The following is a 16,342-nucleotide window of genomic DNA, read 5'->3' as shown; positions in this document are numbered from 1 at the left end:
GCTCCATGCGGTCAGTGCAGAGCCTGATACGGGGCCCAATTCCACGAACCGTGAGGACTTGAACTAAAATCAAGAGTCAGATGCTTAACTCACTGAGCCACCCAGGCGCTGCTCATAAGCTTTAATAGTAGTCATATCTCTGGGGATGAGATGGGAAGAAACTTTCACTTTCTACCACACAGTTTTGTAACTGTCTATTTTGAGTACATGTTGTTTTTTAAATTGGGGTAAAATCCAAAATACTCAAAAAGAATATATAGACAAATATATTTATTGACACACAATGTTCTAGACACAATGAAATAGAAAAGCTGGTCATATTTTTTACATCTTCCCCCCGTGATAAATATCATTGGTTACATCTTATTTATTTAAAATAGCTTCAGAGATTTATAATGTATGCTATCATTCCATTTTCTTTAAAACAACAACAAAAAAATTACAGAGCACCTGGGTGGCTCAGTCACTTAAGCATTCAACTCTTGATTTAGGCTCAGGCCATGATCTCACAGTCATGGGATCGAGCCCCACATGGGGCTCTGCAATGGGCGTGGAACCTGCTTAAGATTCTCCCTCTCCCTGTGCCCCTCCCTAACTCGTGCATGAGCTTCCTCAAAAGAATAAAATAAAAATAATTTTTTTTTAATGTTTATTTATTTTTGAGAAAGAGAGAGAAAGAGACAGACTGTGAGCAGGGGAGGGGCCGAGAGAGAGGGAGACACAGAATCCGAAGCAGGCGCCAGGCTCTGAGCCGTCAGCCCACGGAGCTCAAACCCACAAACCGTGAGATCATGACCTAAGCCAAAGTCCGGCGCTTAACCGACTGAGCCACCCAGGTGCCCCTAAAATAAAAATAATTTTTAAAAAATTTCAATCTAAAAAAATCTCAAGGAACATACCCAAACTATTAGCTAACAGGGGTTATGTCCTCTGGGTCTGTTCGCTACAGAAAATTTGGGGTTTTTTTTCTCTTCTTTTTTTAGTATTTTCTACTCTTACATCCAAAGCAAATATAAAAAATAGTTCCCCCCAAAAGTCACATAAAACATTCATCTCCAAAAATCAAAACAAACCAAAATAACAAACAGAAAGAAACGCACGGCTGTAAGACAAGCCCAAGCATAAAAGAGGAGGTTCGGTTCCCTAGCCTCGCCCATTATACACACAGCCACCAACAAAAGAGAGGCTAATCGGGGAGTGGGGGGGGGGGGGGGGGGGGACCACCGGCCTGCGGTAAGGAGCAGGCCCAAGCTGGCAGGAGTCAGCCGGGAGGGAAGACAGGTTGCCCCTGACAAGCACCACCAAAAGCACCCCCAGATCAGTTACCTTTCCAGGTTGTAATATTCAAGCCACATGTTGGCATACTTGGCGTTCCCTTTGGTCATGATGCTGTCCCAGAGTTCCCGAGCTTTCTGCATGTTATTGCACAGTCGAGCCTGAAACGCATTAATGGGCTCCGTTAGGAAAGATTCAAACCTTACCGACGTTGGCACCCATAGCAAAACACACCTCAAACAGACAGGCTTTAAAAACCCCCCACTAACTGTGCATGTGACGTAACTCCCTGGACATTCCCAGCCACCTTCCACGGCGACGGGCTCGGCTCAACCACTCCAGCCTCTCCAAGGGGACAAGCCTCTAGCTGCCTGCCTAACCTATTTGACAGCAAAGAGCAGGAGCCCACAGGTACTTACGACAGAACTAGCTAGACAACTGTGTTTTATTTTTATCAAGCTGAACTACGAGTGTTTAATCTGAGGCAATGCGGAGAAAGAAAGACTGCTCTAGGAGGAGGCCCCCTGCTGTGCCACTTGGGCAAGTGAACCTCTCTGTGAACCTGACAGACATCCGTTTCTTTGACCTGACCCCTCTCAGAAAATAAAATGTGCTTCGAACTTCACAATTCTGGAAGTGCCTGGGGGGCTCAGTCGGTTAAGCGTCCGACTGCGGCTCAGGTGATGATCTCGCGGTTCGTGGGTTCGAGCCTGGCATCGGGCTCTGTGCTGACAGCTTGGAGCCTGGAGCCCGCTTCAGACTCTGTGTCTCCCTCTCTCTCTCTGCCCCTCCCCCGCTCTCTCCCTCTCTTTCTCTCTCTCTCTCAAAAATAAACATAATAAATATATGTTAAAAAAAAAAATTTCACAGTTCTGTGAGCTGATCAAGGGCGGGTTCCGTATCTTCTTGACTCGGGGTCCTTGGTCCAACAAGAACACTCAATTCACTGTGTCCCCTAATTATCCGTCAAACTCCTGTCTCCTACACGAGATGAGAGCCTTAGGAGCACGAGGCAGGTCTACCTCCCCAGCACACAGTGAAACACCTGGCGAACAGTCCACACCCGGTACAGCCTGACGAACAAGGCACTGAGGGACGGAGGCAAGAGGTGCAGGGTGATGGGCGTTCCAATGTCCGCCGCATAGCTTCTTAACTGCGTGCCAGTGTTTTCTCTCAGGTATAAGTGAATGTGCACCGAGCTAGATATGTAACAGAGATCCTTACAGACCCTGGACCATCACCTAAGACTCGGACCCAACTTTAGCCACATTAACGACACACACGTCCCTCAAAGCGGGCTGGAACCGACAGGCGTGTCGGAGACGTTTACCTCAATCCTAGCCCAGTTCTGCATGATCATGCAGCTTGGATCTCCGCTCTCATTGAAACCTGTAAGAACAGACTTAGTCAAAATCAGAAATCAATTTAGAGGCCCGGAGCCTCTGACTGAGAAGGCACATCCACCACGAACAGGAGACGAGCGGAAAAGGGAACAGGTCGAAGCCACACTTACGCTCCTCCACCTCCTGCTTCAGATACTCCAAGGCGCGAGTGAACGCAGACCTCAGCTCTTCCAGCTCTTTACTGGAGTCTGTCAGAAATTGCAAAAGAGGTTTGGCTTCGTGAAACCACATACCGTGTCTTTTTTTATCTTTTAAATCCCACAGTGAAGCTCCTGGGGGCCTGTTGTGCATCTGGCATCAGCGCCTGCCCTCATCACATAGCTGGGGAGAAAGGCTACAACAGCACACATCACGGACAGCACAACAAAGGTGAGCACAGGGTGCCGCGTGTGGGACCCCAGCAGAGGGGGTCTCGCCCAGCTGGGAGAAGGGCCGAAGGCCACCTGCATGAGTGCAAGTCAGGGGTTTCTGATGCTTTTTTTTTTTTTTTTTTTTTTTTTTTGAGGAGAAAAGGGAAGAAGGCAGGGGATCTTACAGAGATTCAAAGATTTCAAAGACATACAGGAGTCCTATCTAAAGAACTATTTAGGATCTACAGAAGGGAGAGAGGAGAGAAATGAGACTAAAGAGGCTGCAGGAGCCAGAATAAAAGAGAAGGACCTTAACTCTCTTCCTTTACAACTCACAGCAGGACTTGTTAGAAGACTTCAATAGCCAACATTTCTGGGGGCAAACAGTTACCAGTGGCTGGTCTACATCATTTGCCTAATCATGATGTATCCGGGCAACCTGGGACATCTCAGCAAAACGTATGTTGAGAAAAAAGTCAGAACCGCATCTGACACACGAATTGAAATACCTTGTTTGAAATCAACCCTTCTCCTCAGGTAATCAAGGTACGCCTGCCAAATTTCCACATAATCAGTGGCCTGAATGAAGCCGGCACTCAAAGCTTTCTCGAAGGTCGCTGGAATTGGAAGAAAAAGCCAGGATTTGTTACCAATTCAAAAAGAAGCTGATATAAGTTCTCAAGACTGTTACAAAAACCTCTACTGACTATCAGATACTGTATGACTTAAAACAATAATGACAGGATACAACAAAGTGAAGTGAGCTAGAGAGACATGTTCAAAAGAAAAGCTACTACAGGATTTGGACCGTGTTCTAAAAGGGGTAAATTCCACACGATGTCCTACACTAAGAGAATTCCAGACCAAGTCAGATTGGAGAGAAGACCCAACTTCTTGGAAAATCACAAAGAATGTCAGCATTCTTTGGCTCTGAGAAGACAAAAACACAACCAAGTTATCTCTCACTTAGGGCCTTTTTTGTCACTAATACCCAATATCCCAAACTCAACACCCAGGGAAAGGCTGACCTAATGACTCTGTGACAGCTATCTTTCTGGCTTGGAACAGAAAGTTTAAGAGTCTTCCCACAAAAACATTCGCACCGGAAATCACTTGATGGTCAACTCCGTGTCTTTCCATGGCCAAGAGGTAACGGCTCCACAGGGCAACTGTCCAGGGGCAGTTTCTCACGGCACGATTATGTACAGATAAAACCAAATCCTTTACTTTCAGCTGCCGATCCTACGATAAAGAAGTTCACGGTGAGGAGATAAAATGCTACTGTTACAGGCTTCACCATCCACGAGACCTTTCCAGCACGACCAGCTGACAAAAGAAATCTCCTTAGAAATTCTCGTGACTGGTCTCTTCGACAAAAAAATCGCAAAGGGGAATTGAGGAGAGGGGAGACCAGACATGAAAACAGCTTTAAGGGATATCAGCCTATCCGCGTGGATGGACCCAGTTTGCACCCTGACTCAAATCTTTCGTACGCACATACCGACGTACTCGCCAGTGAGATGTGACTTCTGGATCTGCTTCACGTGGAAGGGGGAAGAAGGTAAGCACACAGATGGAACTAGACTAGTGCCGTGAGTTAACTGTTGAAGCTGGGTGACGGCACGCCAGGTTCCGCCTTTCCTCATCTATGTGCCAGGTGTACACTTTCTCCAGAATACAAAGTGAAAAGAAAAACATCGGTGTCGCAAAGCCCTCGACAGGAAAACCGTGCCCATTTTTCCCACAGTTAGCGTGATCGGTCTGATGGGACTTGAAACAGCAGAACCTCACGGGTCGGCCAACAGGGCGAAAGGAAGATGAGGGAAAGGGGAGAGCGCAGAGAGGAGCAGCACACGGCTGACTCCCGGCGCCCTGGCTGAGTTCCTTCGCGTAGACTCTCAATCGGTAAAAAGGAAACGAAGTTAGAACAAGTCAGGTCGTCTTACTAGGTACTGACTGTAGCGGATCCACAAATCTGGGACGAGGCAGTTCTCGACCAGGGCGCGCTCGAAGATCAACTGGACGCGAGCAGGGTCGCCGATTTTCATCTCAAAATCGATGTACGCCTGATATTCGGCCAGTCTGGGTGCCTCTGCTTGCAACTAGGGAAGGCGGGGGAAGCACAATGAGGTCGAGATGCGCCACTCGACACCGGGAGGAAGCACAACACATCTTCATATTAAATCCTGGCAAGACTGGCTACGTCAATCGGAATCACCAATCCCCACCCCGGGTACCTCCGCAATCTGACCGGCAGAGTGAGGGTCGGGGTGCCTCTCCACGGCAACGGTTACAAAGACTCCATCAACCCTTTCCCGGACCCATCCCTAGGCCACAGGATTTCTGATGAGAGCATCCACCAGAAACCAAATGAAGGAGAAACACCTTTGCCAACGACCACGGCTAGCCATCGCTCCGAAGAAGTCCCTTCCTTGGCCTACTGAGCGAGTGAGGGCAACCACACTGGAGCACTTCAGTGCCGTGAGGCACTTCAGGTTTCTCATCCCACATACCAGCTCCCGCCGGGACGCAGGCACAGGCAGAAAAGGGAAGACACGAGGCCGAATGCTGACTGCTCCAAAGACCAACAGTCCGAATTCTTTTCAGACAAAAACCTTATTCAACTTTGCTTTTCAGCCACCCTCTGCTGAAGATCCTAACATCAAACTGGATGAGGATTTCACCAATGACGCTTTGAGAAACACAACCACCTCCAATCATTTACATGTGAAAAAGGGAGACAGAGCACACGCGGGCCAGCAGGAGAGCACGCACGCTCTGAACATAGAAAGAGGGTGTTGTAGAGAGCCTCGGTTTCTAGTTGTAATGACAAACTAGTTACGCAGGCAGACTGCCACTGAAAACAACTTAAAATTGCTGGAGTAAATATGAAAAACGTCTTGAAAAACATCAAACCGGCAAAGAAACAAGAAATACTAAGAACAAAATCTAAGTGAAGGTTAAGCCTTTGCTGGTATAAGATCTATTATTAAGGATGTGATCTTCACAATGAGGTGTCATTATTACCCCCTCTTACATTCAAGGCGACCAATACACAAGGCGGCTAAGAACGAAGTCTGAGAGCTAGTAACTGGCAGAGCTAACATTCAAACTCGAGGTAGCCTGGCTCTCAAAGTCTCTGTCCTTACTATGCCACAAGATACCAAAAACAGAGCCAAGAAGCCCAACTAACCCCCAAAAGGATAAATACAAAGATATCCACCCCTGGACCTACTGTAATAAAATTACAGGACATCAAACAAAACCAAAGAGATCTTAAAATGGGCCAGAGAAAAAACAAGGATTGGCATCAAAGAAGCTGACTTCTTAACAGCCAATGACAGAAGCAAGACAGGAGACGTAACTGTCAGTCGAGAATTCTACATCCTGAGAAATGAACTTTCAAGGAGACCAAAGTGAAAGACCTTGTCAAATTAAAACTGAGACCATCTGTCACCAGCAAATATCCAGTGCAGGAGACTGTCAAAGGGTATATCTGAAGCAAAAAAAAAAAAAAAAAAAAAAAAAGATCCCAGATGAAAGCTCTACGATGCAAGACGGGGAAAAAGAGCAAAGAAAAACAGGAAATGCACATAAGTGAATGCAGACAGGGTGGGGCTGTATAATGCAAGATTAACAAGGATGCCTCTCAGGTTAAATAAAAAGACAAGAAATACAAGAACACAAGAGTGTAAGTCTGAGACATGGTAAATGAAGCTGAAAGTATTCTAAGGCCAAGAAAGGCTGGAAAACACTACTTACAGACAATCTTATGGTCAAGAAAACAAAAGCCAAATACTATGGTCAACACAGAAAATCCAAAAGAATCAATAAATCATTGATAAGAATTTATAAAGAAAACAGACAAAAATTAATATAGAAAACAAAAATAAATTTATACAATTTTACAGAAAGACACAGCCTAAATAGCAAAGACCTATAAACCATGTTCATAGATTGGAAGACTCAGAATTTTAAAGATGTATATTCTTCCCCACATTGATCTACAGAGAAAATGTAATTGCAACAACAAAAAAAATTCAACAGCTTTTTAAATAAAATTTGAAAAGCTGATTCTATTCAACAGAAGCAGTAAGAACTAAAACAGGGGTGCCTGGGTGGCTCTATCAGTTAAGCGTCCAACTCTTGATTTTGGCTCAGGTCATGATCTCACAGTTTGTGGGTTTGAGCCCCGCATCGGGTTTTGTGCTGGCAGCGTGGAGCCTACTTGGGATTCTCTCTCTCCCTCTCTCTTTGCCCCTCCCCTGCTCGCACGCTCTGTCTCTATCTCAAAATAAACAAATAAACTTAATAAATAAATAACATTTATTAAAAAAAAAAAGGGACTAAAGAAAGACAAAACACTCTTGAAGAGGAACAACATGGGTGGGATTCATGTCACCTACGAGCAAAATTTATAAAACTATCAGTATTACGATAGTATAATATAAACCAGTGGGGCAGAATAGAAAGCCCAGAAACAGATACACAAATGGAGAGCTAATCTATGACAGATGTGGGCCGGCACATCAACGAGGGAAAGATGGAATGATCAAAATTGGTGCTGGAAAACTGGTTCTCATATGGAAAAATGAAACTGGACCCCATCTCATGCTATATGCAAAAATCAATTCCATACGAAGATCTAAACATGAAACACACAACTATAAACTTTCAGAAGAAAACAGAGCTAAGAACAGCCATGAGCTTGGAACATGGAGAGATTTCTTAAGCGTAACAAAAGCGCAAACTGTAAGGTAAAGAATGATAAATCCAATTAGAGTAAAATTAAGAACCAGGCATCAAAAGATGCCATTAAACACCTTGAAAAGACAAATCACAAACTTGGGGGAAGTTTCTGCGATACATACAACCAAAAGTAAGGATTAAGATCTGAGGTTCCTCCGAATTAATTTAAAAAAAACACAAATGAAAGGGAAATGAGTCACAGACTTCAACAGGTAGCTCACAAAAAAGGAAACCTGAATACCAACAGATGTGAAAAAATGCTCAACTTTAGCAGTAACCAGGGAAATGCGAATTAAAGCTACAACTCAGATCCATCAGAACGGGTAAAATTTGAGTATGTCGATATCCAAGGCTGGTGAGGGCGACGAGAACCCCGAGTTCGCTGAGAACCCCCCGCTAGGAGCGTCAGCCGATGACGCGGAAAACAGTCCCGCAGGACGGGACGATCCAGCAATTCCATTCCTAGGTGCACGCTCTGGAGGAACTCTCCTCACACGTGTACCAAGAGATACATCCAAGAACGGTCGGAAACATGCTGCTCCTCCTGGCAAAACGCGGGAAAGCGACCCAACTACCTAGGAACCACGAGTCAACAAATCGAGGCACACACATACACAACTCGATAGCCGTGGAAACAAACGGACTATACTTATCAACACGGGTACAACCCAAAAACACAGTCGATGAAAGAAAATACACAGCAGGATTCCATTATAGAAAAGCTCAAAAAACAAGCAAAATTAAACAACACGTTAATCAAAGGTATGTTCGTAGATTGTAAAACTATAAAGAAAAGCGAGGGAATGATTATCACAAAAGTCAGGAAAGTGATTACCTCTCGGGAGAGGGAAGAGGAAGCAATCGGAGAGGGGCACATAGGAGACTTCTAAGGTACTGGCAATGTTCTATTTCTTAACCTGGGTGGTGGGTACATGGACGTTCACTTTATTATTAGGATGTAAACTGCACGTACACATGTATACACTCTACATATTTCACAACAAAACAGATTTTAAAGATACTGCTTTATTTGCAACTATCGATCAGGGTAAAGTTTGCAGGGACGCGTTTACCGTAAAAGAGGCCAACACTTACCAGTGCCTCTTCATAGGGTTTGTATTTCTCCAGCTGCTGCAGTGCTTTGTTATAGTTCTGAATCACCGACTCCGGTATTGGGTCTTCTGACCATTCTTCATACTCTGCAAATGTTGCCTCCATATCTATTGAAAGATGGATTCAGCCCCGTAGGTCTTGCCGTGGGTTTTATCAACCCAACCAGAGATGAAACCACGAGACTCGGATGTTGCTAGCCCCTCCCACATCAGCGGCCACAACAGCTCTTAGGATCGGATCTTCTACTGGGCCCGGACTTGACCTTAAGATTCCGTCTCAAGGCAATTCCCCAAGCAGCCCTACCAACCAACTAAGCAGTTAATTCAATAACAGCAACACTCACCCACTGCTTCCTATGTTCTAATACTCTCCATCCACTAACTCATTTGATCCTCACAACTCTATGGAATAGGTTCTGTCGTGATCCCCATTTTGCAGGTGAGGAAACGCAAGCAGAGAGTTACATCAAATGGTAGAGCGAGGCCTTGAGCCAGGCAGTAAGGCTCCAGGTCACGTTCTACTCACTGGGCTGCGCCATGTCACGGTGGTACATGAGGGGACACCTACAAGCCACCGAGTTCTAGGCTTTTCTGCGTATCGCCCAAGGATTCAACTGGAAAGCCAGCCATTTTATAAATCTGTCAAATCAAATCCAAACAAACCGTGACGTGAAAAGAGAAATCATGCCTGGGCTCAAGGAGTTATCCAGAAGTGCCAGGGGTTTGCCACGCGTAACCAGGCCTAGGGAACAGACAAGACGGAAGCACCAAACTCTTCCCCAGAAAAATCCTCCAGGTGCCGCTCACACTCAATACCAGAGCTTCGAAGGCTTGGCTACCAAAATATATTTACCCAAAAAGGAAAATCCTTACCAAACCCCCAAGAAAGTCAGATGGGAACACTCCCAGTCAACAGTGCTCCTGAACCAAATCACACCCCCCCCCCCCCCCCCCCGGAAGAATGATAGAAGCCTGGGGAAAATCCCCATTCTGATACCGAAGAGATTAGTCCTAAAGAGAAAATGTTCACGATGGAAGCCTTACTCAATAAAGCTTCCCCAGAAAATATAGGGGGTCAGCTTCCCTACCCCTTATAGTGACCCCACCTCTCCACCACCAACGTCTTAACATAGGAAACTGAGTCGGGAAGTCTGCCGCTGACCCTCAGAATCCTCTTGAGCATTAACAATTCAAGGTATATTTTTACCAAAACACAGTGGCACTGTCCAGTGAGAGCAAGAACACCAGCGACACTTGCCTCACAGGATGCTAGGAAAGGACTAATTACAGGACAGACCCCCAGGCATTTTAAAAACCACGGAGGAAGGGCCGGCTACTGACACGTCGGTTTCTCTTACCAAAGAGTGGGATCGCCAACTGTCGCCGGAAGAGACTGTGGACTTTCTCCAGCTGTGAATCAAAGGTTTGTTCCCGGTCAAAGGGGGAAAGGAAGCCAGCTATGGGCTAAAGAAGCAAATGTGTAGTAAATTACAAACTTTTTGGTTCTTCCTACTTCAAAAAATATTTCAACAAGTTTTTAGTTGAAAGTAAAAAACTGTTTCTGACCTCTTATGCATGAGGTATTGTGACAAACGTTGCAAGGGATTCAAAAATAAACTGGTCTCTGCTACTAAGTGTTTAAGAGGGAGTGAAAAGCAAAAAGGAATATAAGAAACGCATATACGGACTATATTCTACACAAATGACTACCACGGGGCCGAATGGAGACATCACAGAAGTATCACTGGTATCGACGTCCCGTGGCTGGCTTTATTTAAGCTGGTTTTGGAGGCTGCGGTTCGTTATGAAGGGAGGAGAGCGGGAAGGACTCCCGGGGGAGCTGGCACCTGGGGTGCATCTGCAGGCTCTCCGGACGTAGCAAGAGAGAAGGAACGGCGTGGAAACAGGGGACGGCAAGCCCGAGTGTCGAGGGGGGACTGCGGGAGCAGGGCCCGCGCAGGGCCGGGTCAGCCAAAGGCGTCGGCCCTGATGCCTCAGTCGGGGTGAGCTAGAGGCACCGCTGCAGGCTCTTCAATAGGGATGTCACCAAGAAGGGAGAGCGCCACTTTAGTAATGACCTAACCGCCGGCAGGCTCCGCTAACTGCCAACACTAACTCTGTGCATACACACACACAGGGGAGAGGGGACACTGGGAGGGGCCGTAAAATCCTGTAAAGGAGAGTTTTAAAAATCTAATTATGATGGGGTCAAATCTCTTGCAGTTACTATTGGACACGACACATACACACTTACGTATATAGATGTATGTGTATATGTGCACATATATACGTGTGTGTGTGTTTGTGTGTGTGTGTGTATGTGTGTGTGTGTGTGTGTGTGTGTGTGTGTGTTTTAGAGTGACGTGGTTATTCTTGTGTATTCACCTGGAACCAGTAACTGAAATAGTAGTATTTTTAAACATCAGGAAAAAATCATAGGGTCATTTGCTTTTCAGTCCAACAAATCATCCTTGCTATTCCACAAAGACTACCAATTTACTCTACTGCCCACCCACTAGGGGACTGGCAAAGACCATTTTGTTAGCGGTGTTCCTCCAAGACCACTTACAAAGAGCCCCGACTGTTCAAAGGCAAGCACTGGGCCCAGAGACGGGGGCACTCACCCGGGCAGCTTCCACAATCGCACTTTCAAACTCCCGGTAAGCCTCCCAGATGGCGAGTCCTTTGGTCATATGTAAGCCAACCGACGAGAGTGCCCTTTCAAACACAGAGCGGACTTTCTCAAGGCCACCTTTCTGCCCAATCCCACCGACTGAGTACTGGCCGTACTCGAGCCAAATGTTAGGACCTAAGAAGAAGTGTTCTAATCAGTTCAGGATATGAAATACCCAAATATCAAAACTTTTGTTCTGATGCATCGCAAAATAAACGTGCCCACCAAAACAGTACAAGTTCATATAAAATGTTAACGGAACATCAACGAGCATCCCAACTTACATATGATGCTAATACTGCAGCTCAAAAAGAAGTGTATCTTAAACCATGTTCCTACTAGGTTTCGATTATCGAGTTTTACTTCAAAAACAGAATATGCCAGGAGGTAATATGTAATACGACTGTGATTATAAAGCTTATTTATTAAAACTGAAGGAATCCACTAACAGAGTTTAACGAAAATAGTTACGAATCTGAGTCAACCTTCAGAAAGATTGCAAAGCCCAGAATTTTTTAACTTTTGAACACCGATTCCTTTTTAAACCTACTCTTTGAAGTGAAAGAACAAATTAAAAGCACCAATCCTGTCACCAGAAGTCTGTATTTTAAGTCTCCAGGTGTAACGATGTTTACACAGCAACAACAGAAAAGACCTGGTGGCCCTGGGTTTTTTTCCCACTTTCTCTTTACACTTTTCATATACTCACCCCTGCTGCTTTTAAGAGCAGACTGATGAACTAAACTCTTCAGAAAGGCAGTGATTCTTATTGCACACATTTTGCCCACTAAGTCACTTTTCAAAGACCTGAAAATAATTTCCCGGGCCTGTGCTAACGAACCTTGTAAAATAAAAACACTTAAAAAATAAAGAAGCCTATGTGAGAATTACTGTACGTCTTCCCAAGGCTTGCTTTTTCGCTGAAACGGGTTTATTTCAAAGACCTCAGCCAAAGTTCGTCAGCTACTCTGTTTTAGTTCACCAGTACCGAGCTTCCATACAGGCTGCAAAAGAAAAAAGGAAAAGAGGGGCGCCCAGCTGACTCCATCAGAAGAGCATGTGACTCTTGATCCTGGGGTTATGAGTTTGAGCCCCACGTGGGGTGTAGAGATCACTTTAAAAAATAAAATCTTGGGGCGCCTGGGGGGGCTCAGTCGGTTGAGCGTCCGACTTCGGCTCAGGTCATGATCTCACGGTCCGTGAGTTCCAGCCCCGCATCGGGCTCTGTGCTGACGGCTCAGAGCCTGGAGCCTGCTTCAGATTCTGTGTCTCCCTCTCTCTCTGACCCTCCCCCGTTCATGCTCTGTCTCTCTCTGTCTCAAAAATAAATAAACGTTAAAATATATATATATATAAATAAATAATAAAATCTTAAAAAAAAAAAAAAAGGAAAAGAGCAGCTCTTGGAGCAGAAACCCTTGGTGATGGTTGAGTCATGTCTACAGATGGTCTGTGAAACAGCTCATCCTCTGAAGAGAAGGGAAGAGAGGGGAATTTTCAATAGATTACCTCACAACTCTTCCCAATATTTAAACAATCTAAAAAGGTGTAAAAATTATGAGTAGTATTCTAAACTCAGAAAAGCCAAGGGTACAGGGTCCACAATAATTACGAGAAGCAAATAATGAGTCACTGGACTCCAGGTTCCAAAGCAGGGCATGAAGCCCCTGCACGAGGCCTTCTCCAAAGACCAAGGAACCCGATTTTCAAAATCATCACAGAGCCAAAGGGCCACAGGCATACTCTGAACGCCTCCCAGATGGTCTGAAATCGGAGTACATGCATCTTCAAATGTGCAAAACACAATTAAAAACTAGGAAGCAGACCAAAGTGGCTTCATAGTGGTTTCTGAACATTCACAAAACATGAGACACAACTTCCACGTTCTAAAGCTCCTGAAAACAACAAAAAAGCCCTGTGGGTCCCCATTCAAAACTACTTTGAGACACATAATCTGGGGCACCTGGGTGGCTCAGTCGGTGGGGGGGTCCCACTTCGGCTCAGGTAATGATCTCACAGTTCGTGAGTTCGAGCCCCACATCCGGCTCGCTGCTGTCAGCACCGAGCCCCCTTCAGATCCTCTGTTCTCCCCTCTCAGCCTCTCGCCCACTTGCTCTCTCTCAAAAATAAATAAAACATTAAAAAAAGAGAGAGAGACAGAGAGACAGACATAATCTAAGAAGCACAGTCATCCAGCTTCCTGACCCCCAGCAGCCCTGAAGCAGTTGGGGAAAAGGAAGGCACGCTGACTTCAGCACTAAGTGGCAGTGGAGGCCGGACAGCCGGAATGACTACAAACCATAAAGGACCTAAAAACGTCACAGTCTGGGCAGAGACAAAAGATCCCTGGAGAAAAAGAGCTGGTGCTATTAAGGACAACTCTGAGACCTTAACAAAGGAGTAACAGGATCATCAGAAAACATGGGACCATCATGCCTTAAAGAGCTGTCAAGAGATTCTAAGAAGCCACAGGGGCAGCATCAGAACAGAGACACAAGTATAGCTTCTAGAAGTGCATGTGGTATAATTTCATATTCCCCAAACACCTGTAATTTTCAGTTATCCAGATTATAAAAACTAAAAACCGATCAATTCTTTTTGGCTAGCAAAAAGGTACATGAAAGGTCCTCTCCCTCAGGGCAGCCTACAGTCCAGACACCCACGCTTCTCACAAGGGGAGATGCCCACGGCGGGAAGTGGGGAAAATCACACATGGAAGAAAGATGTTTAATTTAAAAGAGGGAAAGGTGGGGGCGCCTGGGTGGCTCGGTCAGTTGGGTGACTTGATTTTGGCTCGGGTCACGATCTCACAGTTCATGAGTTCAAGCCCCGCGTCGGGCTCTGCGCTGTCAGCATGGAGCCAACTTGGGATCCTGCCTCTGCTCCCACTTGGGGTTCTCTCTCTCATGCACACGCACTCTCTCTCTCTCTCAAAACAAAAACGTAAAAAATAAAAAAAATGGGGGCACCTGGGTGGCTTAGTCGGTTAAGCATTTGACTTCAGCCTAGGTCATGAGCTTGCCATTCCTGAGTTCGAGCCCCACGACGGGCTCTGTGCCGACAGCTCAGAGCCTGGAGCCTGCTTTGGTTTCTGTGTCTCCCTCTCTCTCTCTACCCCTTCCCGACTCGTGCGCGAGTGCACACCCTCTCTCTCTCTCTCTCTCAAAAGTAAATAAACCTTAAAAAACGATTTTAATAAATAAACAATAAATAAGTAAATAAATAAAACATTCTGTCCAAAACAATCCAAACAACCCATTCAATGTGTAAAAGTCATCTGGAAATACCACATAAGTTCTCTCCGCCAGAAAAGTGCTAGGTGTAACTATATCCATTATCTTGCTAGAAATATTTCTTCCACTTGAATTTGAAAACCAAATATCCTCAAATGACAACCACAGACGATGAGAACGATGAGCAAACTCCAATCCTTCTAACTGCTAGACTAACGCTCTCCTTCCTGAGCAGTGACACCTCACAGTACGGTCCAGGGCAGGAGAGGCCGCCGCTGGGTGACGCTGCAGACGCCTCGAAGAAGCGCACGGGGAACTTACAAATGTAATCCTTCACAGCTTTCTCAAAGAGGTCGTACACGTGCTCTCTGTCCAGGCCGTCCAGAGCCATGCTGATCTCGTCATGCAGCCACTCCAGCCAGAGCTCTGCAAGACAACAGCACCTCCTGCGTCACCATCTCCTTCACCAAAGGGCAGGACGAAAGCCGGGACTTTACTGCCAGTCACGGGCACACAAACATCTCACCCATCTTATACAGCCTGGTACAGTTCGCAGAAATTCCATTCTTAAAGCCTGTACCAAGCACATAGAAGGTTTATGCTTCCAAATCAAATAATTAGAAACATAATATCCTACACCTATTGGGCATTTTATACTCTGCAAAGTACTTACATATATTTCCCATTTAATCTTTGTCAAAATTCTGTAGGTGACAGTAATGATTATTAATAAAAATGGCATCTAAGCATTGACAACACACTAAGGTATCTGTTAAGTGTTGTGCACAGAACACCTCTTCCAACCCACGTACTATAAGGCAGAAACTATTATCAGCCCCATTTTACTGCTGGGAAAACTGAGTCTTAAAACGTTTACTTAATTCACTTAAGGTCACCCAGCAGTAAGACGTACAGCCAGGAATGAACCTCGGCGATCTGATTTCAGTTTCCGTACTCGGCAGTTGTGCTTTCGGGGCAGGGAGAGCTGGATCTGGGACCAGAGTTTTCCAACTCCTCCCTAAAATATCCGTTACGAACATTCGTGAAGACTGAACCACAAAGATGCACAGTTTAATTATGTTTCAAATAAGCAAGTAAGTATAAATAACCTAAATGCCCAACGATCCTGTAACAAACAAGGTATAAAACATTTACATTAAAAACTGTTTATAATGGGTGGCTGGGTGACTCAGTCGGTTACACATCAGACTCTTGATTTCAGCTGAAATCATAATCTCACGGTTCGGTTCGTGAGTTCAAGCCCCACATCGGGCTCTGTGCTGTCAGCTTGGGATTTCCCTCCCCTCTCTCTCTGCCCCTCCCTTGCTCACGCTATCTCAAAATAAATAAATAAAATTTTAAAAACTGTTTATAAAAGTTTAATTGTAATACATTTACAATTATCTAGTTCTGAGAGAATGGATTAAATACACAAATACTGGAATGGGAAACACAAAGACGCGGGAAAAGTTTAATCACATAAAAAGTTTTCATCGTGGTACAGGATTAAAAAAAAAACAACTCAGGATCCGAAACGTGGGTCAGT

The 16,342-nt window shown here is 45.3% G+C and overlaps 1 protein-coding gene across 2 annotated transcripts in view; it reads right to left on the bottom strand.

The window, feature by feature from the left end:
* The window catches only part of SART3 (spliceosome associated factor 3, U4/U6 recycling protein), a 38,830-nt gene that overhangs the window by 13,304 nt on the left and 9,184 nt on the right, over positions 1-16,342 (bottom strand). The window contains exons 3-12 of one of the 2 annotated variants that reach the window (XM_049619198.1): positions 15,118-15,222; positions 11,514-11,698; positions 10,248-10,353; positions 8,873-8,997; positions 4,975-5,130; positions 4,132-4,270; positions 3,538-3,645; positions 2,789-2,866; positions 2,606-2,664; positions 1,327-1,436 (exon numbers count right to left, since the gene is read on the bottom strand). In XM_049619198.1, coding sequence (XP_049475155.1) covers positions 1,327-1,436; positions 2,606-2,664; positions 2,789-2,866; positions 3,538-3,645; positions 4,132-4,270; positions 4,975-5,130; positions 8,873-8,997; positions 10,248-10,353; positions 11,514-11,698; positions 15,118-15,222 — 1,171 coding nt within the window. The remainder of the gene's footprint in view (positions 1-1,326; positions 1,437-2,605; positions 2,665-2,788; positions 2,867-3,537; positions 3,646-4,131; positions 4,271-4,974; positions 5,131-8,872; positions 8,998-10,247; positions 10,354-11,513; positions 11,699-15,117; positions 15,223-16,342) is intronic. The other variant, XM_049619199.1, reaches the window with a different exon arrangement.

Source organism: Panthera uncia (assembly GCF_023721935.1).
Source record: "Panthera uncia isolate 11264 chromosome D3 unlocalized genomic scaffold, Puncia_PCG_1.0 HiC_scaffold_8, whole genome shotgun sequence".
In the NCBI taxonomy this organism is placed as follows: domain Eukaryota; kingdom Metazoa; phylum Chordata; class Mammalia; order Carnivora; family Felidae; genus Panthera; species Panthera uncia.
This window is presented reverse-complemented; position numbering and strand designations above follow the sequence as displayed.